At 43.4% G+C, this 27,090-nt stretch overlaps 1 protein-coding gene and 1 long non-coding RNA gene across 3 annotated transcripts in view; one reads left to right on the top strand and one right to left on the bottom strand.

Moving 5' to 3' along the window:
* Positions 1-27,090, bottom strand: part of LOC139812408 (uncharacterized) — a 178,981-nt gene that overhangs the window by 83,194 nt on the left and 68,697 nt on the right. The window lies entirely within an intron of this gene.
* The window catches only part of LOC139812404 (uncharacterized), a 238,650-nt gene that overhangs the window by 184,006 nt on the left and 27,554 nt on the right, over positions 1-27,090 (top strand). For both annotated transcript variants that reach the window (XM_071777195.1, XM_071777194.1), the window contains exons 7-9: positions 2,212-2,535; positions 9,610-9,907; positions 11,796-11,941. In XM_071777195.1, the coding sequence (XP_071633296.1) occupies positions 2,212-2,535; positions 9,610-9,907; positions 11,796-11,941 (768 nt within the window). The remainder of the gene's footprint in view (positions 1-2,211; positions 2,536-9,609; positions 9,908-11,795; positions 11,942-27,090) is intronic.

Here is a 27,090-nt window from a genome sequence, read left to right as displayed (position 1 = left end):
GGAAAAAAAAGACGCTTAGTCAAAGCAAAAAAGCTTTTCTTTGCTTATCGCATGTTATGTGCACAGTTGAATCCGTGGACTCTCTTATGTTACAAAATTTAAAACCTAATACGGTGTAACGCGTGAAAGAACTGACTTTTTGACTCTTTGAAAAAGTTGACTTCTTTTTCAGTAACATGATTCGATATCTCGAGAAACAATCTTCTAATAGATAAATCTAGAAATGAATTAGTGCGGCGTTTTAAATTAGCAGATATATATATAGCGATTATTCGACTCTCGTGATGAAGCAATATATCCCTTTCATCTATTTTCCCCGTCAACCATGATTTGCTACGTTTTCATTAAAACTGCACACGACGAATAAAAAATCCAGCGGCGAAGTGAAAATGGATATCGAAGTATGGCCGACGGGCAACGGTCAGTAATCGCGGTAACGTTTTTCACGTGGAAATCATGGCGGTGGTCCGTCTACGATCGCTGGAGGACGTTCGCTCGCTGCCGTCGTCCGGACGTTCCTCGCCTCTCTCGTCTCGCCGCTTTTTCTCGAACCGTTTGCATTGGCTCATTCCTTCAATGGCGTTTTCAGCAGCGCTATCGAAATCCTCTTTACGAGGCGGTGCTTCTAGCCACTGCGAATGGCTGATAATGGGGCACGCCGAAAGAGTTACTTCAACGATTTGCCAAATCGAACGTTAAGTTTTAGCCGCGATGTATATCGATATTTTCGAGCTAGATCGCGATTAACGTCTGTATTTCGAAGAGGCAAATCAGTGATGGTTAGGAGGCATCACTTCTGTTTCACTCGCGCAATATTACTGCGCAACTTTAATTTTAATCAATAAAAATTTAAAAATAAAAAAAGAGCTTAGAGCCACAACTAGGTGTTCGTGTCGATGTTAATACGAATTAAATTTCACAAACGTTTCGGTCTGTATTCAGACCGTCTTCAGTGTAGTACAATGAAACATAGTTACAATGAAACGGCAATTAAAAATTACAGAAGCACGCAAAAGCGCAATCTTCTAAAACACAAAAGTTCTCTCCGTGTGGGCACGTCGTATTAAATACATCGGCACGAACACCTAGTTCTGGCTCTAAATCGTTTTATTTTATTTCTATTGATTTTTAATCTTTGAGCCTCTTTATATTTAATTTTAATATTATTATCGGTATGTAGAATTTATTTTGTCGAAAAAAGTAAATAGAAACAGTGAGAGCAGCAATTGTAATGCGAATTCTATGGTGATATCATTCCCAATTGTTTGCTGCAGATATTGTAAAGTTTCCGCACTATCCAAAGGTACAAATGATACGGAAGGTTTTACCCCGACAGCCGCTTTCAAGCAATAGAATCGTTAAGCAAGCGTCATTGAGAGCTCTCCCCTTTCGATTCTTTAGCGAATGGTCTCGCACCCAACGTATACGGAGTCGGTCTCACAGAATAAAACTTTGGGACGTATATCGAGCCGAAGCTACGGCGGCCGTTTCTGAGAACGAGTCTAGCGTGTAAAACGCTTCGAAACTTCGAAAGCATGTTTAGCGCGCTCCGCGCGCGTCAAACTCAAATTCATTTAATTTTGTTGCCCCAGACAGTTTAAACATAGGAGCGAGCGCGCAGTGTCAGGCCGCAACCGTGCTTCACCATTATCTTGTAACACGCTTCGAAACGCTAAATGCACTTTCGAAGTTTCAAATGCTTTACACACGCTTTCTGCGCCCGTGCGCGCTGTAAGAGCACACGGTGCTCTCGAATCTAAGCAGATCTTAACACATCGGGGCGCCGTTGACAATTTGCTAGTTTCGCACGTAGAGACTTCGCCGATATCGCACTCGCGAGAGGATTAAAGAAACCCCGGTAGGTCCGCTCGGTAGTTGTTTCAAGAGTTTTTAAGTAGCCGCTTTAATAGATAATGAGGAAAGATCGGTTCGAGGATTGTTTGTAGAAATTACTGTTCGAGAGACGGTTCGCCAGATTCCCATGAATACTATATAGATCCTGTGAGAACAGTGTTCGGATTTTGTGAGACATTCCGATACATATCGCATCCGAGAAGGCGTTGAAAGACGTTCCGATCCTGCTACTCGTGCGGTCTCGCGCACTATATGCCACGCGAATGCTACGGTTTTGCGGAAATTTGCGCTCGCTCGAAACTAACCGTTAGCTCCCGAAGGTTTGCTCAAGATGGTATTCTCTTTCGCGCGTTTCAGTGGAGGAGCTGGAATGCCTGGCCACCTGGAAGGAAGGCAGCAGCCGTTACTTAGTCGGCCGTCTGCATCACGGCCACGCGTCCAGCAACGAGGATCGATACCGGTGCTTTGTCTACGAGAAGGCAGGGCAGCAGACGGTGCAGAGTAACCTGAACAGGGCGGCCATGGGCATGGGCACCATGGACCACGAAGTCGCTTTGCCGGCCGGCGGGCCGGTGCCCGAGGGCACCGCCGAGGTGTACCGGGTGGCGCAGAGCGGCGACGCAACGTGCAATGGTCTGTTCAGTCCTATGGAGGGCTCCCGAACGATGACCCTGAGGAAAGGTGAGTCCCGATAAAGCCTTGACAAATCAAATTTTCATCTGTCATTCGATGACTTGTCGACCTATATTTCTGCTTTCACCGCTCGTTGTAAAATGTGCAGTAAGTGCATTTGCAGTTATTTTATTTCGTAGCTTTATTTGCGAAATAAAATAACTGCAAATTTTAGAATTGTTAGATCCTAAAACTGATATACCAGTAACCATTTTAATTTTTTATTCTGAAGCGATGGCATGTAAGCGTTAAACTCGTCTAATTCAAACAGTCACTGTTTCTATGTTTATGATCCGATTGTATCGAGAAATATTCGAAGTCAGTGTGTAAAAATAGATATCCAATTCTCATTTATCAGTTGACGCGTTCCAAATTAATCTGAATGGCAAAATTACTATTTTCTGACATGAGTGTTTTTATTTAATTCATCTCTGACGTTGACGTCGAATATTAAAAACAGAATTATTAAGATAGATTGACGAAGGAAAATATTCAGAGAGACTTATTATCTGTTCTTACTTACATATACAATTAGACAAATCAGAAAATAGGCACAAATCGATATGTAAGAAAATAGATTCATAAAAAAATTGTAAGTATCCGTATTAAAAATCTAAAGTGGAGCAAATTTGCAAACAAGGTCAGAATAATAAATCATTTAAAATAATAAGTATATTTCAAAGTGTAACGCAAATGGCTACAGGGACGTCTTAATCTCATTCGTTTCTTTGTCATCCAAAAGTCTCGCTTCACCAAAATACAGTCTTTCAAAATGAACTCCTATTTACCACCGCGCGCTTATTTCTATATCACGGACTATTTTTTTTAGTGGGTCGCCGTTATTTTATTTTTATTTTACATTAACGATTTGCTACAATACCTAATAGAAATTTCAATCGCCATCGAATAACCAGCTGCGCCCTGCGATGAAGATTTCGCGCGGTAGCATAGACATTAGCGGATGAAAAAGCTATGGTTGTTAAAAAAAAAGATTTAATTATCGTAAAGATATTGCACGGTAATAAATCGTATCAGCGATTTGCAATCTCCCGTCCAGTTGTGTGATTCGTCGTTAAATTTGTTTCATTTGCATCGTTCTCGTAGATTTTAATTATTACAGTGTAAATACGTGCTTGACGAGGATTCCCATTGGGACGCGGACGTTTCAATTTATCGTTATTTTCTATCTGGTCGAATTTTTGAAATTTTTTCGTACGATCGTCGCCGCCCGCGCGCGCGCGTCGTTACATCCCCCCCCGATGCATGTTGCATAACGATCTCGCGCTTCCCGCGTGACGTCTTAAGTGAAATGTCCGCAGCACTCAACAACATTAAATTACAACTTGTGTAAAATGCGAGCGGCGGAATGCGGTGGCGGTAACGTGAGCGTATACTTTTAAAGAATTGCTAATCAACGTACGGGTTTTTCCATTCCATGAATAAGAAGAGCGTGTTTGCACTACGTCTGGCGCGAGGTCGTGTTCTACATCTCCCGTCCCTCCCATCCCTTACCCCGCTCGCGCATTTCCGTCTTACTCGCTTTTCATCTCGGGGCTCGCAATCCCATTTCGCTCCGTTAATGGATTCATATATAATTACCGGGGCTTCACGCTCTTGCATTACGCTTGATAAATATCATTGCGAAAGGAAAGATATGAAATTCTCGGGCGATGAAAGCGGGCTTTAAAACCCGTGGAGCACAACCGTGGGAGGGCCCGGCGTCGATCGGCAACACCATCCCTCCCCCCGCCCCCGTCCCCACGTTTGGCCGGGCGTACGTTTTTCCCTTCTGCGATTTTCCGGATGCCCGGCCGCGCTGGAGAATAAATATAACGTTGGATTAAACAACATCTCTCGTAATACCCGCTCTCTCCACTCCCGGTAGTCTTTTGATCCGAAATGTACACGCGGATATTTCGCAGTCGTAAATATCCCGTGTTTTCTTAATTTCGTCCCCGTTGTACGTCCGGGAGGGTCAGGCCGCGATACTCGGGCGGGCGTATAATGAATCGCGGGCCGTGATGTTATCGCGATATCCGCCGAAATTATCGCGCGGGGACAAAAGCGGCCCCGGTGATAAACAGGGTTCGGACGTTACCGTCGCCGCTTATATCTGAGGCATGATCGTTAAAATCGAGGGGGTGCGAGTGGTTGCGCGTACACGCGCGTACATACACACGTGTCACACGCGGCCGAGTAACGGCTATACAGCTATTTCCTATCCGGTGAACGTCACCGAAAAATAACCGATCCTCCATTGTTATTGCCGCGTAACAGCCAATCTCTCGCATGCCGCACCTCGCGCGCAGCGCGGTGCCATTATGATACCACGTGAGTTGACGTTTTGTTACGTTATGCTGTATTGTTGAATGGACAGAGGTGGCGTAGCCCGATTATGCTAGATTTATTCAAGTGATACGAGAAAGATTTGCAATTAGTCAAACATGCATTTAATTAGAATGAGTTCTGAATAATAATTTCGAACCCCTTTTTTCAAAAATTTCAAAATTTTCATATCGCATTATAAATAATTTATATAATAATTGACGCAAAAATACAGGCAGTGAACATTGGATACTCACGAGTAAAATGGGAAGCATGGGAGTGAGTTCTGAAGGAGATCGATGGTAACGCTATTAATGCTATTATTTGCATGATAAAGCTCACGTGACGCGATAATAGGGTTTCCCGCAAGCGATGACAAAGCCCGAGCCCCGATGATGAATCGCAGAGCCGTCTCTCGTTTGTCTCTTCTCTTTTTAGACTTGTTTCTCGCAAAACGAAACTAGCACTCGCGCGCAGGCACGCGCTAATCGAACGTGTCAACACGCGCGCGCCCGGCTTCGCTCCGCGAGTAAGAAGAGCATATTTGCACGACTTTTCCGCGCTCGCGTTTTATTTTTCCCGCCCTGGTCCATCCGTCCCCTCTCCCCCCCCCCGACGTCTCCATCCCTTACCGTCCCGTGCTCTCGAGTTTGCAAACCCGTATCTTGCCTCGCGCACAGTCTCGCAACAAACTTCGTTAACGTATTTCACTCCGGTGGATTTTCGCGATCCTCCCGCGCCATCTCTTCGGGGCGCGCATCCAGTGTTCCCTTTTCTCCTCTCTTTCTCTCTCTTTCTCCGCCTCTTTGCCGCGCTCATCGCGCGCCTCTCCAATTGCCACTTTCTTCGGCAAATCGTTTTAAGTCGAGCGGGAGTCACCGACACGCGCATAAAACTCACCGAAGAAAAGAAGAAGAAGAAGAAGAAGAAGAGAGAAGGCGCGGGGAGGGGGGGGGAAGGAAGGAAGAGGGTCGGGAAAGAGGGAGGCTTAAGGACGCAGTCAGAGACAAGCCTTGGGGGGATGCTTGTAAGCTTCGCCGCCGTTAATATTACGATCCGCGTCTAGGAAAAAGCGCGAGGTAAAGGCGGAAGGGCAGCCAGGTGAAGGGACGCGGAAAAATGGATTAACATTGAACCTTTCCCGCCTTCGCCCTTCAAGCCTTCGCCTGGGCTCCTTTTGTTCCACTTCGCTCCCAGTATCTCTTCGCGCACGTATCTCGCCCTCATCTTCCGACACTCGCGAGCCCCTATTAACCGCGGTCCGCAGCCTCGGTCGAGATCCGAAGTTTGTTCAATTAGCTCGGCATCTACTTCGCCAGAGTAAATATCTGGGGAAAACTGCGAGAGACTGCGACTCGAGATACTCAGACCGGTTGCTCGGGGTTGGAAGAAGAGTCAAGTAGTTAGGCGAACGGGGAAGGACAAATTGCTCTAATTATCCGATCGAAAAATTTCAGGAATAACGTTATTTTGAATCGTTATGAAAAGTTAGCGGATCGTCCCGATGTTTTACAGTTTTCGTAGAAAGTGTTAATCGAAGCTTTATTGACAATTCGAGGAAAGTGAAAAATATTGACGTTATTATTAACAGTAAATTAAGAAGATAATACAACACGCATTTTGTAGTATAAATAAAAAATATGTTATAGATCTATATATTAGACAAATTGGACAAACATTGAAAACGGTATAACTTCACAATTTTTTGTTAAATCGTGTGGATTATTTAAATAAAAGGTACACTGAAACGAAAAAGAGAAAATGAAAAATATAAGTCGCTATAAATATTCGTAACACACTTTTATCTTTCTAGAATAGAGATTCAAATAGAGACTAAATTTTAAAAATTTATTTGAGTAAAAATTATTAAAATGAAAACGAGTATAGAAGATGTAAACGTTAGAAAGGTAATGAATGATAAAAAAGTCGAGGATCAGGTCGAAAAACCTGACTAGACGTATTAGGTCATTTTATGATTGAGCGATTTATATTTCGCTCCGTTCCATCTCGGATTGTCAGCGCGGCCGAATCGCTTTAACCCAATTCGGTCACATCTACAAAAGAATATTGTGGATAATACAAATGTTCAAGCGTTTGTCAAACGCGATTGCCAGTAACGGTATAAATGTAATATTCGCACACGACGAAATCGACGTAATTCCTCGCACGTGCGTACGCGTACATCCACTCAATTATTAATTCGTATATAAACTCATAATCATGACATCACGCATATTCCACCGAATTACCGTCGCTTTATCTGCATTACAATTACTTGTAATTCGCTCAAAATTGCACGTAGTTCGATTCAGAGCGGTTAAATTCATTCGGCCTAGTCCCCCGTCGCGCCGACATGTTCCAGGGCCAATTTTGGAAACTTAATTTCCGAGAAAAAAGGAGCTTTAATTGCCAACGGGTTTTAACGTCGCCGTTTGCCTTTTAATTTTAAATGAACGCAATTCTAGATTAAACGATCGGGATGCCCGAAATAAAGATCTCGAATAGAAGGAGACCCCTTAAAATCGGGGTGTTCTTTAAAAAAAAAAAAAAAAAAAAAAACATTAAGCCATAGATTGAACAAATCCTATGACAAGCATTAGATTATTGTATTGAGAGTAGCTGTAAAAAATTTCATGCAAATCGGTCCACTATATAGTCTCCGAGATATTTCTGGTATCGATTTTTAAAACACTATTTCGGGAAAATAGCTGCCTGGACCTCAATTTTTGACATTTTTAATTGAAATTTTCAGGAGATGTTCTCAAAAGACTACTTTATAAGATATGTATTTTTATTTTAAAAAATATCAAGAGACACACACATACGGTAGTACACGCGATGCGAGACCGCACCGTGACTCTTTTACGCGACGCGACGAGTTGCGAGCACTCGATATATATTTACCACAATAAAAATTCATTAATTTCGACCTAGTTTTAGGCCTGTCAAACGTATGTAACCTTAAAATGAAAATAATCGCGAAAATAATCACGCAAATGTAGGGCATTATTACGTGATTATTGCACGAGATTACGTTTCGCCATATGATACTGTCAAAAGGGCACACAGCGGGGAGGCCACGTACTATTTGTACTTTATCGTTTTCTGCAATTAATCTAAAAGGAACGAAACTGGGGCAATACGTAATTTGTATTTGTAGTATAAATCATTTGATGGGAATTTAAACGCGTTTCACCGAAAGAGCGTGATATAGGTCACCGGCACATGTGATATGTAATATCGTACCTTTTGTTTTTTTTTTGCGCGATACGCAATTTAAAAATTTCACGTCACGTCTCTTTCACTCTCACGTTGTGCTGTTAAATGAATAAATTACGTACGTAATAGTTTATCCTGACGTCCAATGAAAAAAATACGGACCAATCAATAAATATCAACGAATAAAATGAAAAAAAAATAAAACGGGGGGAAACATATCGACGCGAATCTACAAATCAACAACTTTATCAACGTTATTAATTTCTAGCGCGACGTGACTGAAACGAACGAATAAAATAATGACGATAACAGCGTGATCGTTCCTAATCTTAAAAGGAATAAACGGGCGAGAAGACACGGCTCGACGTTTACGATCGCGGGAATTTGTATCTTGGCCGTGGGGCATCGCGAACGTGCTTATCGAGCCGCCGAGTCGTTGAATTATTTCCATTCATTGCCGCGCCGCGTGCAACAATGCCTTTATATGCCATAAAACCGACCGTACGGTCCGCGCGCGCTCCGTTAACCCGCTCGGTCGACCTTTCGCCCTCGACCGTACCCCTCCGCCGTGAGCCACTCGACGCGAATCGGGTGATCTCTTCTCGGTGACGCTTCGGTTTTACGTCCCACTCGGACCGGAAGTGGGACGGCTGTGGCGTATGACACACGGAGGGGGTTGGTGCCATCGTCAGTGCACTCGCTATTGTGGGATGAAAACGAAACGGACGGCGCGGCGCGGCGCGGCGCGGCGGGAGGAGAGGGAGGCTGCTGGATAGGCGTATTCGTTGGACCGCGCGATATCCGTTATACGATTCTGCTGCACTGTCGGGGGAGTATCGACGTCGTCGGTTTATCGACTGTCGTTCCACGATATACGAAGGACTTTACGGCGAGCGGCCATGGAGCCTGCGGAATTTTTCGGACGGTGCCCGCGGTGTTCTCGGCCGACCGGCATATCATCGGTTCGACGTAGCCGTGCCGTTGACGTCGAAGCCGCGGCCTTTACGGACGACGAGCCCGATATATGATGGGACGCGTAACGATCGCTTGGAGAATCATTCGTTTTACGAGAGTCGCGCGGGGAGACGTTCCGAGTGAAGCCGCCTTTGACCTAACGCCCCGGTAGAATTCTCTGGTTAACGAGGAAACGCGAGGCTGGGTCGCGTGTTGCCTAACGAGGAAATCTAATCAGTTTTTCGTTAGTCGAAAAATTCGCACATTCAAATATAAGAGTGTTTTCTCAGTAAACTCTCTTACCGCCCCGGTAAGGGTGTTTTAGCATAGATGGATGCAGACATTTGATCCTATAATTAATTTCTTGATCATTATAAATGTGTCTGTAAATCGCGTCAAGAACGATGAAGCGTCTTGCCTCGAAATATTCTAGAGATAATAAGTCTGTTTCTCGATTTTCAGTCTGTCCTACTTGTCCGAAATAGAATTGACTTCACAACGCGATACGGTGGCTTTATATTATTTCTTACTTGTGATCAGATGCAAAAGCGCGTTAAACGACTGAAAACGTGTTTCCTATTTCAGTCTCGTCCCCGGGCGAATGTCGATTCCCAAATTGGCTGACTGGACACTCGAGCGGCGGACTGACCTGGCACACTCTGGACCTCGGCAGATCCTACACGTTTCATTCGCGAAACGCGTCTCTGCATGTCGCCAGACCAAACACGACTTCGTCGAGTTTCGAAGGCGGGTCCATGGACCTGCAATACGTGCCCGGGCCGGAGGATCAGGACGTGAAGATCCTTTGCAACAGCATAAAGCAGTCGAATGGCGCGCAGACCATGACGACGATGACGCTGGTGGCACACTTCACTGTCGGCTGGTAAGATCGTCTTATTTCTGTATGTCTCATTTTTATTCTTTTTTACAATTATACATTTTATATATGTGAGTATTTATATTGAGGAATTATTTAGTTTTTATAATCTTTAAGAGCAAAAAAAGCGAGAATGTGTTTATAATTTATTTTTATTCAAATATTATTTTTTTAATTATAAAAATACACGCCTCATGTGTGTGTGTGTGTGTGGAAGATGTGAAGTTAGCGTATCATTTTGTGGAAATTCGTAAAGTGCTGAGAGTTCTGGCTTTATTTTTAATAGTTCTATACTTCTTTATAGGTTAGACAAATAATTCTGATCATTAAAACACAAAAAATGCCTCAAGACAAACTGAGACGCCGGTTCTCGCTGAGACGTAGCGTCTCACTTTATCATACAGGAGTTTTCTTAACAATCATTGCTAGATTTCAAAAGATTTACACAAGTTCTACATAAGTTCTGAAAAGTTCTGGCGATAAATATTGTTTTTTTAATTTTAAATGATTTTTATCACTCGAGGGGGGAATGGATGTTGACCAATTCTAAATAATTTCAATTATTCTAAAAGAGTTCTCGTGCAGTTCTGAAAGTATTTAAACATTTTACATAGAGTTCTGAAAATAAGTTTTTTTTTTTAATTTTTTAAACAATTTTTATCGCCCGGCAAAGGCACCCTTACATGAATAAACGTGAACGATTTTCGAAAATTCTATTTATTATATAGTAGAATATGTCTCAAGTAGTTTTGAACATATTTAACCATATTATTCTGAGTTCTGACAAGAAATATTATTTTTTAATAATTTTGATCGCTCGAGAAATGCAACGCTAGGAGCATGGAGGTGAAACGCTGGTCGATATTCGAGAGTTCTATTCATTGTAAAATGTTTCTCTCGTAGTTCTGTATTTAACCATTTTATAAAGAGTTTGCAAGAAATGTTATTTTGTATTTTTTTAATAATTTTGATCGCTCGAGAAATGCACTGCTAGATGCATGAAGGTGAAACGCTGGTCGATATTCGAGAGTTCTATTCACTATAAAATATTTTCCGTGCAGTTTTGAACGTATTTAATTTTATAAAGTTCTGACGATAAATATTATTTTCTCATTTTTTAATAATTTTGATCGATCGAAAAATGCAATGCTAGGAGCATGGAGGTGAGACGAGGGAGCTGGTCGATATTCGAGAGTTTCATTTATCATAAAATATTTTTCGAGCAGTTCTGAACGTATTTGACAATTTTATAAAGAGGTTGTGGCACAAAATGTTATTTTTTAAGAATAATTGCAACTATTTAGAATCGGTCAGCATTCCACCTCTGTCCCCATAAAAATAAATTTCTCGAGTGATAAAAATCATAAAAAAAAGAAAAAAACAAGATTGCCATAATTCTTTCCAGAACTTATATAGTGCTATAAATCTTTTGAAATCTAGCAATGAATGTTACGAAAAACGCCGTGGGGCAAAGTGAGACGCTGCGTGAATCTTTGTGAGAGAGACATTTTTTGTGCTTTAATGACCAAGACTATTTGTCTAACCTATAGAGAACTATAGAACTTTATTAAAAATAAAGCCATAATAGGTACTTCATGAGTTTCCACAAAATAATACGCCAACTTCACATAAACGCACACACATGGAAGATGAGACATGAAGAGTTCATGCATGAATAATTATTTAAATAATAAAAAAAAGAAATTGTCGCACGGGAAAAAGTTTTACGGGAGAATCGACTCACGTTCACGAAATCGCGATGATACTTCGTAATTCTAATTCGTATCCGCTTGTCCGTAAATATCTGTTCGGATATCTACAGCGATCGCGATTAAAGCGACAGGAATATGCTCGCCCCGATCTTTACGGATCTTCGCGCCCTTCTTTTTTCCAGTCGGAGCGGTTTTATGTGCATGACATTCTACCGAAGAGACGGCCACGTGATCGAGCTGCAAACGGGGAGCGCGGTATCTAGACCGGAAGAAGCATGCAGCCCGCCCCATTTTCTGCAGCACAGTACGCCTTTTCTCACCTTAGTCAGTGAGTACAATTCTTCTTTGTCTCCCCCTGTACTTTGTGCGCTTTCCCATTTTCGCGATGTGTCTCGTCGACGAAAGTTCGGCGCCGCTAGTCTCACGTTACTGGGACGCGCGATGCATCTTTTAGCGTTTCCACGTGAAAGTATTGCGATTGTTTGCGATCTGCCGAAATTACCTCGACGGAACTCGCGACTTTATCTCTGACCGAAAAGCCCGAAGACCTCCTAAGGCGGTCACATTTAGCGCGAGAGGTACGAAACGATACGGGTCTCCGTTATCAATTCCAACGACAAGAACGAAGCAATTGCTAAACTATCGGATTAACGTAGACCCGATAAACCTTATCATCGTGCGAGGGACCCTTTCGCGATATCGTATCGATCGCCGAAACGCCCGCGCCCGTCCGATCGGGCGATCGGCGCAGCCGCTTGTTCCGCTTGATTTGCGTGGCTATGGGGTCTTATCTGATCCACGTAAAGACGACCGGGAACGAATCACTGGCGGGGAAAAGAACGAAGGAGAGACCCCGGACGGCGGGAGGGGAGGCAAAGAGAAAAAAAGGAGTTGCCAAGTAAAAACTACCCGCACTGCCGATAAACCCGAGAAAACTCCAACTTCGCGGAGGAAAAAGTTTTCGCGCGGCATGGCACGAGGATTTAGAGCGCCGACACTAGGAGGCGGCTGGATCAGGGCGGGAAAGAGGAAACGAGGTGGCCGGAGGATGGGCCAGGAGAAAAGAGAAGCTGAAAGAAAGGAAAAGAAGAAGAAGAAGAAGAAGAAAGAAGAAACGGGATGAGAAAATCGGGAATTGGTCGGGCTCGGGCGATTTGTCAAAATCCCGCGAACGACTTATAAGTTACACCGTATCGTTGGCCGGTCTGGAACCGGCGGCGCTAAGTCATTTTCGTTCGTTTATCGTTGCTCGCGTGCGAGCTGCGAGCTCGCGCTCGCACGCGCCGGCCGCAAGAGATCGGGAGATCCGGGCGCCTCGAGAAATTCAATTTGCCGGGGAACGCCTTGCGAGGCGCGTCACGGAAACCCGTTGAGTCTGACAAGTTCGTGATTGAACAGCGTATTTTCTTATCATTTAGCGGCAAGTGGCTCGGCCGTTTGCCGTTTGTCCCGGCGCGGCGCGACCCGATTGCCCGCGCCCCAGGGGAGCGATATCGTGTTCGACATATAAAAAGCGGCGGCAATTATTGCGACCGCGCCGCAACGGATTAATATTGTCTACGTGTCTACGAGTGGGTAGGGTATATTGGGGCTTGCGAATTCGTTGTCTCTCTCTCTCTCTCTCTCTCTCTATCTCTCTCTCCGTCTCTCCGCTCCCCGCGGAGCAGTCTCATCCTCTGCCGATCCAGCCACTGTATCGGCTGATACGAATGCAGCCCGCGCTGTTTCTCTACATTCGGGTCGAGCTCGACAAAATATCGCCGTCTCCGCAAAGAAGAAAGCTGCCAACCTCCTATACCCCCTTCCCACGGACGAGCGACCACCTTTCTAAACTTCCCTCCGACCGTCGACCCCCCTTCTCTTCCCCTCCCCCGCTTCATTCTTCCTGTCTCGCGTCTCACACCCGCCATCTTCTCGGAATACGATCGGTTCCCGTGGGCCAGAGTTGTAATCCCACGGGAGTTATTGGATTCGGTTTGATCCACTGGTCGTTCATCCCCCCTCCCCCACCGCCGCTCCCTCCTCTGTCTTCTTAGATCCTCTTTTTTCCTACTTTATCCTTCGCTCCGTATCGAAAAGCTCGATCCGTCGAGTCGCGCGCGGAACGGAAAAACTGCAATCCTCACTCGGGGACCAATGGGGTTGTACGTTCGACGACTTTCGGCAATGAATTGGGGTATATCGGATAAACGAAAACACGCCGTCATTAACGGTACTAATAATACACAAACAAGATAGCGGCGTTTCCGCCGATAAAAATCACGATGAACGATAAATTGATGGGGAATGCAGGCTTTATACTTGCGATTTCGAGCCGCGATAAATGGCGCGAAATAAATATAATGGAATATAAATTAACGCTGCAAAAGTTAATAACGCGCATCAGGGTTATTGGATTCGAGATCATCGGCGGTAATTAACGAGTTGTAATTCTCGGCTGTACGTGCGTTATCACACACGAGCGTGACGCGCGGTGTGTGTGTGTAAAAATCGAATAAGCTCGTTTGAATTATTGACAAATGTCGGCTAATAATACAGAAATGTCATTTTCGAAATTCGCAGACGATACGTAGATTAGTTTTCAATTATACATTAGATCCATTCCCGCTTAGTAATTCTTCTCCCTTTCTCCTTTATTCGCCTCCCTTTTCCGATTAAAATGCCACTTTGTTAAATCTCACACTCACTTACGTATAACGTTTCAATAAAATGTCAAGATCGCTTTCTCCTTTGCGAAAGCGTATCCGTCAACGATTGGTTGAAATTTATCGATGATGACTCGACTCGGCGAAATTTACAGCGAATTATTTCTTAAATTAAGGATGAAACGTTCGATTCGAACTCGACCTGTCTACGATCTTGCCGCCCGGTATCTTTCGCGATTCTTTCATAATTCAAGGGAAATATTGACTTCGATTTAATTCACTGCTCGTTCGCAGTTATCTCTCGTGGTTATCCTTCTCGCGGCGGGAAAAAGCATCGAAAAGCTCAATCCGCCGCTTCGCAAGAAGCAAGGAGCTATTCTCCGGACTGAGTCACGTACGGTTCTCCGGGGAGCCGGCTCTCTACGAGAACGAAGAATAAGTATTTATCATTCCACGCACGCGGTGCACGAAATTTACAATTCAGATGTAAAAAGAAGCGGCCTCCGGAGTTTCGTATTAAAGATTGCAATCGCAATCGCATAAACAATGACGCGGCGTAATATCACGATAATACATATAAACAGCGAACTAACGCAAAGAACAACAAGAGAGGAAAGGTAGAGATATTGAAAGATTATTCCTCTCTAAATTATATTACATTGCGTACAATACAAAAGAATTTTGGAAAGGATGATTCTCCTGAAAAACAACCGACAGTTTTCGTCAGTTTGCTTAAATTTGTGATATATTGTAGTTCTTGCGTCCCTGATGAAGAGTTTTAGTAAATAAGATTTTTAAATGCCCATAATTCAAAAACTAATCATAAAAAGTTGATGAAAGAAACATGAAAACCACAATAAATCATAAATTCAAGCAAATTGACCAAAAACGTTTTTCTCATCAGAATCGTGCGGAATCCTCAATATAGATGTAATCGTAAAACACAGTTCGAGTATTTTATAATAAGAAAAAACGAAAAATATGTAAAACTTGTCACCGAGTTAGAATTTATCTTTAAACACACGTCATTAAAGTAATATAATACTCTTCTTGGTCGAAGTTTAATTGTGATAAAAAAATTAGAGCAACTTTTGCAGTACGACAAAAAAATTCAATAATAACAGCTGGTTTTCTATTACATAACCACGTCCAATTAATTCTATATGTACCCTCAGTGAGTGAATTTGCTCTGTTTTATCGTTCAACATTGAATGAACGGTAAACGATCAATGTATAAAAATTCATTTTGACTCTCTCGCCATGCCAGTCAATATGCTGAACGATTGATCATTCATTCACGAGCGAAAAGCTCTCCATCTTCTTCTCTTCCTCTTCTCTCTCTTTCTCTCTCTGATCCAACCAAAGCTGCCGCTCTACCATCCCACCTTCATAAGCTATATAATGTCCAACGCCGCAATAAAGTAGACCATCTACGAGCTATCCGTCTTTTTTCTTACTTTGCGAGATTCTCATTCCATCTCCCTCTCCCCATCTCTCTCTCCCCCTATCCCAAACGGGCTTTCCTCTAAACTTTTATGACCACTCACGGAGAGAATGGAGAACGGCGAGGACGACGCGATAGAGAAAGGCGGCGGCGACATTGGTATTCCGTTGACGTTCGCGAATTACACCCCGAAGATAGACTCGTCGGTGGTGCACATCGAGAAATTTTCACGAGACAGTACGAAGTTGAGAGAGGTAGCAAAGGGAGAGCCGCGGATTGATCGCGCGAAAGTCTGTCGGATAAATGCTGGCGATACTGAGTGCCAAAAGCGGCGAGAAAATCGTAACAGACTGACAATGAGAATAGAAAAGACTATTTTGTATGAAGTAAAATAGCTTTCGTAAAACATTATAAATGATTATAATTGCGATATACCAGCATCGTCTTTAAATTATTTTAAAACAGTGTGAATTATTATCTTTTACAAAATATTTCTATAAGACCCGAAATTAAAATTTATTCAAGTAAAATGGCAGTAAAATTAATTTAGTTACGTGCTGGAATTGGGAAAATAGTATTCCGAAGAGACACATTTAAGAAGAATTGTTGCAATACAACGATCGCTTTCGATACAATGCCAAAGTATTTTTTTATGATGTTCTCTTCCGAATAAATTTTCGCCACGAGACTGATTTTGAGCGTTTATTGTTTGTACACGTATTGCGTGACCATGTTCGCTCGAACCTCGGCTAAGTATTCGATAACGTGCGGGACGCGTACAATCGTTGAGATCCTCGGCGAATGGAAAGGTCGGGTAAATTTCAGCTACTAAGCGAGGAGGGAAGCCACGATCGCCTTAAGATTCCAACGACGACGGTGGAAATTTCGGTTCCGCATGGTAAATGGCCGGGGAACCGAGTCGCGAACTGGGTTAGCGAAACCGCTGTAACGGACTATGTAAGCGTACCTGAGACACCGGCCATAACGAGCTGGAATCCCTGAGCAATTAAGCCACCAGCACGCCAGGCGTTTCTCCGTCTCGTCTTCGTACCGCCGCAACATTGCCGAGTCAGGTTACCAATGAGCTTCCCCGGTTTGTAAATAAATAACCCGGACTATAACGCAATGAACCTGAATGCAATATTAATGGAAGTAAATTAATTCTGCCCCTGAACTACCTGGATTTTTTACTCGCGCAGAAATTGCCTCAGTCTGGTTTCTTTGACACCTCATATAAGACACCTGTACGGTTAATATAAAAACATAACTCGGAAAAGTAAAATATATACGAATGCATCTATAAATTATGAGATGGAAAATATAACGCATCTAGAAAGCAAAGAGAGAGAAAGAGAGATAAGTAAGTACGTATGTATTTAGAAAAACGTGTACCTACATTCTCTGTAATTGTTTTCGATCGATGTTAACGGGGCGTGTACGCAAGATAAGATAACGATCGGTTAGGGCCTCGGCGTTGATAAAAAATTCTGCTTGATATACCGAAAGTTACACGAATACAAGGTACGAGTCGCAAAGTTTCGACAATGTCACGCCATCGAGATCCGATTTGGGGTTCTGTATTAGCTTTCGACGAGTTGCGTCACGAAACGCAATCGAGATCTCGCGTGTCCGCCAGAAACAAGAGAACTTCAAAAGCTTGTCCGTTACTTATTTATGCAAAGAGGTAATAACTCTTCGTAATTTGGCCGGGTTAATTGCAAATTCGATAATCAAAAGATTCAGAATTAATTCTCTCCCTAGCTTGACTCTAGAAAAATTAACTAAACTTTCGAAACGAAATTTTTGCTATCTAAATAAAAAACATAGGATTATAAATAAAGGTACGTTAATTTCACGTTTTGTGAAAATCGATTCTACGCATTCTTCTCCCGTATTCATTCAAGAGACGATATCACGAGCATGGTTAATTTTCCAACGCTTGCATACGATGGCGGATAAATTTTCCCGACTTTTGTCGGCGTATGAAAAAAGTGACAAATTAAGTATATTTACGTGTATTACACGCAGCCCGGCCAAAAGCGCCGCGGTTAAAAATCTTTTTGACGCGGTTTAAAAGCGGGAGCGGGAAGATACAGCGGTTCGCGGGGAAAGAAAAAAGGAAATGTCCAGAAAACACAAGAACCACGCGGGAGAGGAGGTCCGGCAACGCGGGGAAATATGAGATAGGATGAAGCGACGCGTGCGAGGGATGGGACGGAGAAGAAAGGGTACATTGGGAGGGAGAAAGAGTAGAGAGCTTTACGGGAGACTATTATGGTCGGATAGCTAAACGGTGCACAGAGCAGCGCGGCGCGCGCGGTCAGCCGTTGAATATATTATATTTTTAAATCACGAATATATACACGCGGCCGGGGGTGGCGTACCGAAACACACACATGCACATGCATACGCGACCCGTATGCGCGCCCTGTACGTGCTTATAAGCCGCACATCCCGTACATCCACAGCCACGTCGGTACGTGTCGTACATCGAGCGAGGCGTACATACACGGTACCTATGTCCGTGCGCCAACACGCGTGCACCCGTGCGGCCATAAACACGCGCGCGATTGCCCGCTCGCCCGCTCGCTCGCGCGACATGCACGCCCGCACACACGTCCGTCGCCGCGTGCAAGTGCAAGCGCCGGATTACACGATCGCTTCGCGTACAGGACGGCCCCGGCGAGGGGTGGTCGTCGCCGACGTTGGCGTTTGATGAAGTAATTTGAATTCTTGTAGACGGAGCTAACTCTCGCTTTCCCTCACTGTGGTGTACCGTTCAATTTTCATCTCGCCAGACATAACGTAATGCGGAACGTGTAAACGCGGGACTCGTGTAGTTTGCGCGAAACACGCGAATCTTTCAAAATCTTGAGTACGTTTCTCGAAGCTCGGTATTTTTCTGCTAATGTCTCCTTGCCGTCTGATTTTCCATTCAAGAAATACGAGGGAAGGATTTCTTTTCGAAGATTTCTTTAAATTGAAAACTTTTTATGATAAATGAAGTTGTTTTAGGAGCAATGATATTTTTTAAGTACTTGATGTTTTTATAGGATTTTTGCCAATCAGTCTAAAGGTTATATATAAAATAAGAATGTCTTGATGTTTCAATCTCATCTGCATAATCGCGTAATAGTAATAACATTTATTGTCATCACTTTATTATTATCATCAATTCTTTAAGATGATGAAGAAAAGATCGCAACTCATAGAAGAAAACATAAAGTGAAATACGAAAGACGAAATATAAAATACAAAGGAGATAACAAAAGATGTCACATTGTAAAAGTAAATATATATGCAATAAATTGATCAACCAGAACGCGCCGACCGATGTATTTATACGATTATATGTTGCCCGGTCCTTTGAGAATTTGCTCCGGTTTTCCCACTGGAACGTCCTGTATACCGCTGATGTTACACGAGCCACGTAGAGGAACGTGCTCGTTGTCCGGATCAAATTGATTAAGGCTTGACGTGGGACTTGATAGAATCGACCTACTGATTATCCCTGCGCGCAACAAAAATTGGGGCTTACGAAAGGGAACGACGCGTTCGTGCTCGCGAGTAAGCGATTTTCCCGCAAATTTCTTTGTCTTTCTCGAAGTGAGAATCGGAAAATGGTATGAGATAATACGGAAAAAGGAAAAGCGGTCCGCACTAATGTCGGATGACGACGGACTTTCATTTAAAGAATCGTAAATTTGCGGGAGAGACTCACAATCGCGCGCGAAGAATTTCGGTAACGAAATATCAAGGGAACGAGCTAACGGAAGCGTCAAATGAGAGGCGCGTTTCCTCATTCTTCTTTTTTCTTTTTAATCTGAGACAACGGCATTTCCCCCCAAAAGATTCGCGTTCCTCAATTCACCGAAATAATTTGCGAATAATTTGCGCCTCTCTTTACATCCTCGGTTTACCGTTTAACACGAACTCTATACGTCTTTCTGTCCAGAATTTCGTGCAAGTACTTTTGTTTCGCGCTGCGTAACGCTACACGTGTACCGTTGAGTAGCAAGATTTTAATTACGAGTTACGATTATAAGAATTTATTATTGCCGCGCGTGTTACGTCGTTTAGTAGACGGCCATAAAATAGTGGGCTAAATGTATGCGATATTATTCGCGATTTATGCGAGCATAATTACAACGGAACGTGAATGAGGAGCGAACAGTCTAAACCGAGCTGTATTAAGAGAAAAAGTCTGAATTTACGTGAAATTATTTTCACGCAACGTGTTAGTCTTCTCGTGATATATAATCCGATGTACTAATAAAATTAAAAAATTCATCACACAAGGATTTTCTAATGAGGAAAAAAGTAAATTCGTTGAATTAATTACAGGAATGTTTAAAATGATTAGAACCATACAAGATACACCTTTAATTAACTTCAGCTAGCTTTAAATCGCATTTTTTATGAAAGACAAAGACAGATCTGTTTTCTCTCCAGCTTGGAATTTCTTCCATCTAATTTTCGCTCACAATATAAATTTCCTTGGAATTATAATTTAATATAAATAGTAATATTGTAATATAAATTTTTAATGAAATCCATGCACCTATTTCGCTGATAACAAATAAACGTCCGGATATAAAATTGCGCGTCGTCGCAGAGCAATAACGGTCGCTTGCTTTCGAAAACGGAAAGGCACAAAGATGGCAAATGAAAAGAGAGTCTCCCGCTTTGTCAGATAACGAAAAGCCAGGTCGCCCGTTCGCAATTTTCCGGCGCTCTCGGAACGACCTCCTCGGCCGGTTCTAACGTTAACAAACGTCAGATGCTCGTGTCTACCTCGCTAAACACGCCGAGTGGCCGCGGCGCGGCAAAAGCCAAAGCAAGAGCAAGAGCGCCCGGAAGCGAGCGTGACTTCTACGCGGCGTTTAAAGTGTATATACGCCTCTCTCGGGCTGCCGACCTCAACGCTCGTTTTCAGGGGTTCGCGATTAACCTCGTTAAAGCTCGGAACGATCGTAAACGTCTGGGCCAGCGCGAGTTATCTCCGTACTCCCTGCGCTCCGCGGGACACCCGTGACCTTTCCCTCCCTCTTCCTCCCTCACTCCTTCACCCTCTTCTCCCACGCTTTCTGGGGACGAAAAGTGCGAGGAAAGAGAGCGGATAATCTCTGGCGGTAATAGCCGGAGTCGTTGGAATTTTGTCCGAGAGGAATCCTCGCTCCTCGGTCCAAGTAGTCCCGGGCGAGGGGCGAGAGGGGAGGGATCTCCGGGAGTTGCGGCGTGCTGCGAGAGAGGACCCTGTAATTCGCCCGGGTTCTCTTTTATTGGATTCCTTGACACCGCCCGGCGGAACTCGCGCTCCGCGTCCGCCGGCATTTATACACATCCGAGGAAACACAACGAGCGCCGCCGCCGCCAGCCGGCTCGCATTAAGCTCGAGGAAAGCCCGCGTCGAATGCGCCGAGCATTTGAATACAAGCGATGTAACGCGACGCGCAGCAATGCGGCGGCGGGGAGTAATTTCGCGAGAGCAGGCTGCAAAACTGTTGCCTCCGCTGCTCGGAACATCTTCCGGTCGGTCTAAGGTGTCGCGTCCAGATGAAAAATCCGAAATACTCGCGATCGCGATTTGCGCGGCCGAGCAACGTAAATCCCAACGTAACAGACACGCGCGATGAGCTTTTCACTCGTTTAAAATTTTTAAGATGCTGCCGCGCGCGCGAGCTTCGAGCTTTCGGCGAAAAAGAGTCGTGTGAATCGTGAGGGAAGCGGTGAGTCTGTCGGTTCACGTTTTCACGCGTGTTCCCTTTTTCCGTTTCGTTTTTTTTTGCGCGCGTTTGCGTGACTCCACCGTGATGAATTATGAGGCATAACCTCGGGAGACACGGTGGCACGATGCATATGACCTATATTTCACGTTCTTACTACGAAACGTGCGATATCGTGCGGCGTCCGTGTCATGGTAGCACGATCTAACTTGGCCCAACTTAAGCCCCGCATCAAGCCGAAAACTAGAGGCACTAAATATTTTTATGTATATTCATTTTTTACACATTTTTTTTATATTCTTGAACAGAGCAAGCTATATATTTTTAAAGACCCAGCTCGGCCTACTTTTGACTCAACGTTAGAAAAGAAAAATATAAAATATCTTTTTTATCTATAGCGTTTATTTTTTAAAAGCATGTTTAGCGCATCTTATACTTTTTATTGGTGTGTGTTCGATTTACTTGTTTTAATCATCTTTATGTAATTCTGAATGAGAAATTGCATTAATGACACATATTGGCAATTACAAAGATAAAAATAGCGAAAAGATTCGTTTTATCATTATTATAAGATTATTGGATTATTCGTGAACGAAAGTTGCTGTTTAATAATTACTATATATGGCTTTAAATAATGAATGGCACGATAATTAATTTCTCATGTGTTGTAACGAAATAAATATTCCTTTTTTGACGCCGGAACGACATTTATCCGAGCAAACTTCTTTAAATCCCATCTTTTGTGTTCAAGTTGTTCTCGTTTTGAGTTAGTAACTTCACGTACATTTATATTAAATCCGGAAGCTCGCCAGCCGACCAACAATGCTGTTTGCTTCCGCTCACCAATCGCGGAACTTTTAAGATAGAGAAAAGAGCAGAGCAGCTGGGGAGATAAAAAAAGAAGTTATATCGATTTCCTTTTGAAAGCTGTTGTGCCTTTAAAGTGTTTCCTTAGAAATCAAGGAAATATGTTTTCTTACATTTAGCCGTCTCCGATTTTATCGTAATAAACTTCAGTATACTTTATTAATCAATCGTGAGCATTTCTTTTTACTTCAAAAACACATCATAACAAGTGCCTTAATTTAACTTCTAAACTCGTTTAAAACAAAAATATAGTATCAATAAATTTCCCGTGGAAGTTACTTAAAAGTAACACTGTGCAAAAACTGTTTCAGAAAGAGTTGCATCAGCAACATAGATATAAAATTGCGGTAATTGTGTTGACAATTATTTCGTTAAATGCTTCACAAAAACGTTACGCAGTTCTTTACTGCACAAATACATCTCTTCTTTTCTACTATTGAGACAATAAAAATTTTGTAATAACACCAAAAGAGCGCAGCTTTTAGTGCCAATTTAGTGGACAACTGCTGCGACGACGAAACTGGCTTTCTGTTACATTTGCTCGCGCGACTACCGGGTCAAGAATTAAATACGACATACATAAAAGAGTTAGGGTTTAGTATCTCTCCGGAACGGTCCGAAGACCGTTTTAACTCTTCGACACGACCGGCAATAAACTCTTACGCCGTGGCGTAGCGGCGGGATGGCGTAGAAGTGGGTTTAGAAAAGCTTTTCGAGCTCTTCGGGCGAAAAGAGCGCGGGGGAGGGTCGCGCGGGTGGCGAAAGAAGAGGAGGAGAAAGTGGAAGCGCCGCCCGGCCAGACTCATTTTTCATAAGTTCGAAAAACACACCCGGGGCAGTCGGTGCGTAAATTTGAATTTCTCCGCGACTGCAGCCGAATGGGATAAGACGGGGCGCGCGGCGCGGGGTGACGGACGTTCCTTCGAGTACGCTCGGATGGTAGTCTGGAAGTGCCGTCGAGCATATGACGCGGAATTTCGAGGGACTCCTTTTTTGCCCCGCCCGACTTTCCTTTCTTTTTCGTCGCGGACCCGCGACGTCGTCGTCCCCGGAACCCGGAGGTGCCCGTTCCGGGAAACTTCGCCTCTCCTCGTTCTTCCGAAATGGCGCGACGAAACGAACACAGGAGAACGCGCGCACGTGGTCACGGTGGCACGGCTGAACGGCATAACGTACCCAGTAATTACATTGGACGATCGATTGTCCTCGAAACGCCGCCACCGCGAAACCAAACGCGAGCGGGCGCAAAACGACGGGCGCTTAGATGAAAAAAGTTTCCCATTACCATTCCATAGAGCGAAAAAAAGTTGAAAGTTAAAGAACTCGAAAGCCGCGTGAAAGGCGTGAGTCCGTTTTATTAAATTTTTCTAGGAGAGATAAGTAACTCATTTAAAGGAGGGATCCCTCCTCTGTATAGAGGGCCGGCGCGGATCTGACTTAATTGGCTACAAAAGTAAGTTGGCATATTGCTGATAATTTTCAGTGCTTTTCTGTGAAGAAGGATTATAATTTAGCCGTAAATAGAAATTCCGCTCTTGAAAGAGCGTTGCTTTTTAAATGATTGACGAAAGAACGTCGGCAACGTGCGAATTTATCCCCGTAGCGCACTAAAATTGTGGTCGCTTCTATAAAGAGTAAACTTTTATTATTTTTGTAATTCTTCTTCATAACGTATGCTTCGAATGATATTAATGATGAAAATTGATTGAAAATTAAGAAGAAAAAGGGAAGAATTTTGAGCGAATTCTGAGATTGCAATATTAAGAATTAACACTGGGGTTGATAATAGAACAATAAATTTGCTGAGCGCATTAATGTATCACATTGAAATATTCTTATCTCTTCGTCAAAAAATATCATGTCTCTAAATAGAGAAAATTCTCAGCGCGAAAGGATAAATTAGTATTTGAGTAAAAAATACGCATTCGGCATTGAATGGCGCAAAAATGTTTCATACATAATTTTCTTTTAGAAAATAATAGTACCTAAAACTATCAGGGAAAAGACAAATTTTATGAAAATGTATTAATGATATCCTCTAATCTTCCGTTACAATAGCTTGATTACTGTTACCAACGCGACGCGGCAATGACTCTCAGACTTTGATTTCGTGTCTAGGCAGTGTCGGCAGTGATCCAAAGTACCTACTAATTAAATCGAATAGTTCGCACTCTGGATCCTCGCTCTCATTGTTAGGCCCAGACTTTCCGTCAGCATCTTCGCGTCTGAGCGGAAGACCACTAATGGCCGGCTCTTGTTGGCAGACGTACAATTTCGGGCCTCCGTCGGTTCCATGCATTTTGCCGCTTCATCCAGTCGTGTCCAGAAATCTAGAGACTATGATTGCCGCGCCGGTGGGGATCGGTTCGATATTAGCGCGATGACATCTCGAGCTATTACACCACGAGAGAGCGTGTTATTACATCGAATTTTAGCGTCCCTCCGTCGACGACGCCCGGTGTATATATGTGTATGTATACGCCTCGCATTACGGATGCAACCGACTCGCCTCGTAATTGGTGATTTTGGATCGTTTCCAATCAAGGGGGGTGCATCACTCCGTAGCTGGTACACACCGCGGTAACGCCCACACTTATGTGACGGTGGTAAGATATGCGCCAATCGGCGAACATGCCCTGCTAATTGCCAGACTGGTTCCAATTCAGCGAAGCACATGCGACTCGAGAATCCGGCGACAACAACGATATGACGTCGCATATATAAATGATTACATGGGACTTTAAATAGAACGGTTCCCGTTATGCAAAGTTTACCGGAGGTTTAAATTAATAAATCACTTTTTAGATACAAAATGAAAAGGGGATTTAAATTCCATAAATAAATCTTTATGAATGCATCCGCTGTCAATAGTTTCAAGAATGTAAATAAAAAATCGACCATTTTTACCGCATATAAAAATATAAGAACTATGATAATCTGCTGTTATACATAGAACTTTTTCTATCATAGAACGTTCTATTACACGAAAGCAAGAGGTATTAAATAATATCTAATGATAGAAAAAAATTTCAGTGGCAGAACGGCAGAGCAACTAAAAATATCATGGTATATTAACGCGCCAATTTTCCGCGAGAAAATTCGAATTCCCGTAATCGGATCGATTAGAATTCCTTCTCCGGGGAATCCGCGCGCATTGCGCAATTTCGAAAAATGAACTTTGAAAGTAATCAAACAAGCATGAATTCCGCGAGGGACATCGAGCGATAGTCAACTAGTAGAACTGGTGAGATTTGGAAGTTCGCCAGTGCACCGACACGGTTCTCGACGAACGTTGGCGGCGGCGTGAACTTTGTTTCTGAGTTTTGATGCGCGTTGTAAATTGCTCGGATCTCGTACTATGGATCTTTCTATGGTACGACACGCTCGAGTACGCGAGTTTTCTCTCCGCTGTTAGAGAGAGAAAGAGAGAGAGAGAGAGAGAGAGAGAGAGAAGGGAATGTTTTTGTTTTCCGATCGTTATCGTTCAACACGCTACTCGCGGCCGTATATCGCGGTCATATCGTAAGAAACTCGCATGCGCTGATGAAAGTTGAAACGTTTTTTGTTTTCTCCTCTTTTTTCTTTCCTCTTTCTCTTCTCTCTCTCTCTCTCTCTCTCTCCGCCCTCGTTCTTCAATCCAAGTCTCGGGTTTCGCGCGACGTTTTCAATAGCGCGAACGTGGCGCGAGATAACGTTAGGAATAATGCGATCGGCAATATTTCCGCGCATTCACGGGCGTTGGAAATCTTCGAGGAATAAGGAACGGCCGGGGCACGTTCGCGAATGGCGATTGCACACAATGCGCCCACGTAGGCGCAGCAATCCCTCAACTTGTCACTTACGTTCCGCTTGTAACGGGCGGTCGTTCCCGTTCTCGCAACCCTCTCCTCGCTCCCCCGCCGTCCCAACTTTTACGTCAGCCCCTTCATTCGTATGGCAGACGATGGCTCTTTTCATCCGGCGAGGCATTTTATTCGAGAAACTCGTCGACGTCGATGACGAGAACGACGGAGAATACGGTTAGGAAGGACAAGTTGACCTTCGATCTTTGTAAAACTTCAGACGAGGATACTCGCTTCACCAAGGTCGAACATATTCTTCGCGCTTCCGCAAAAGACTGAACGATTCATCCACGTAAGCTTGTCTAAAAAGATTGCATCTCTATAACGCTGCGTTTAATAATATGATCTCACGTAAAGCTGTTTGCAAAATGTATCAGGTATTTTAATTTTTCTTGTATATAAACTTTGTTGTTTTATTACAATCTATTGTCCTACAGATTGTAATAAAATATGCGCGAGAGATGAACGAAACTGTAATCTGTCGTCAAAAATCAAAGAAGCTTCTTTTATTGAAGCTTATCATTTTACAGTCTATTTTATATTTGTATTAACTTATTAAATTATTATTAATTGGGTGTTATTGCCGCAAGTAGACCAGAGAGATTTGCGTTTTCGTAAAATAGGAACTCGCGAAGTATCGGCAGAGCTAATCGGCACCAATTTCAATTGTTTTGAGCAAATTGGGCAATTTTCCTCGTTACGATCGATACGGTTATTTCCTGTGCGAGTTTAGGCTCGTAAACTAACATTGAATGTGTTTGATAATCGCCACTATGATTATTAATGATCAGCGCGCAAAGTTCTCGGGCAAGTAATAACAGGAAGCACGTCGAATTTGATAGTCGCCACGGGTTCGTTAATTATAAATACTGATAGTCGATAATTAGAAGCGATTTCCCCGCGATAACCCGGCCGCGTCCGTTCGGCCAGTACGTCCAGTCATTATGGCGAAT

The sequence above is a fragment of the Temnothorax longispinosus genome, chromosome 4, assembly GCF_030848805.1.
Source record: "Temnothorax longispinosus isolate EJ_2023e chromosome 4, Tlon_JGU_v1, whole genome shotgun sequence".
Lineage (NCBI taxonomy): Eukaryota > Metazoa > Arthropoda > Insecta > Hymenoptera > Formicidae > Temnothorax > Temnothorax longispinosus.
The sequence above is the reverse complement of the archived record's forward strand: the minus strand, read 5'-3'. Positions and strand labels throughout refer to the sequence as shown.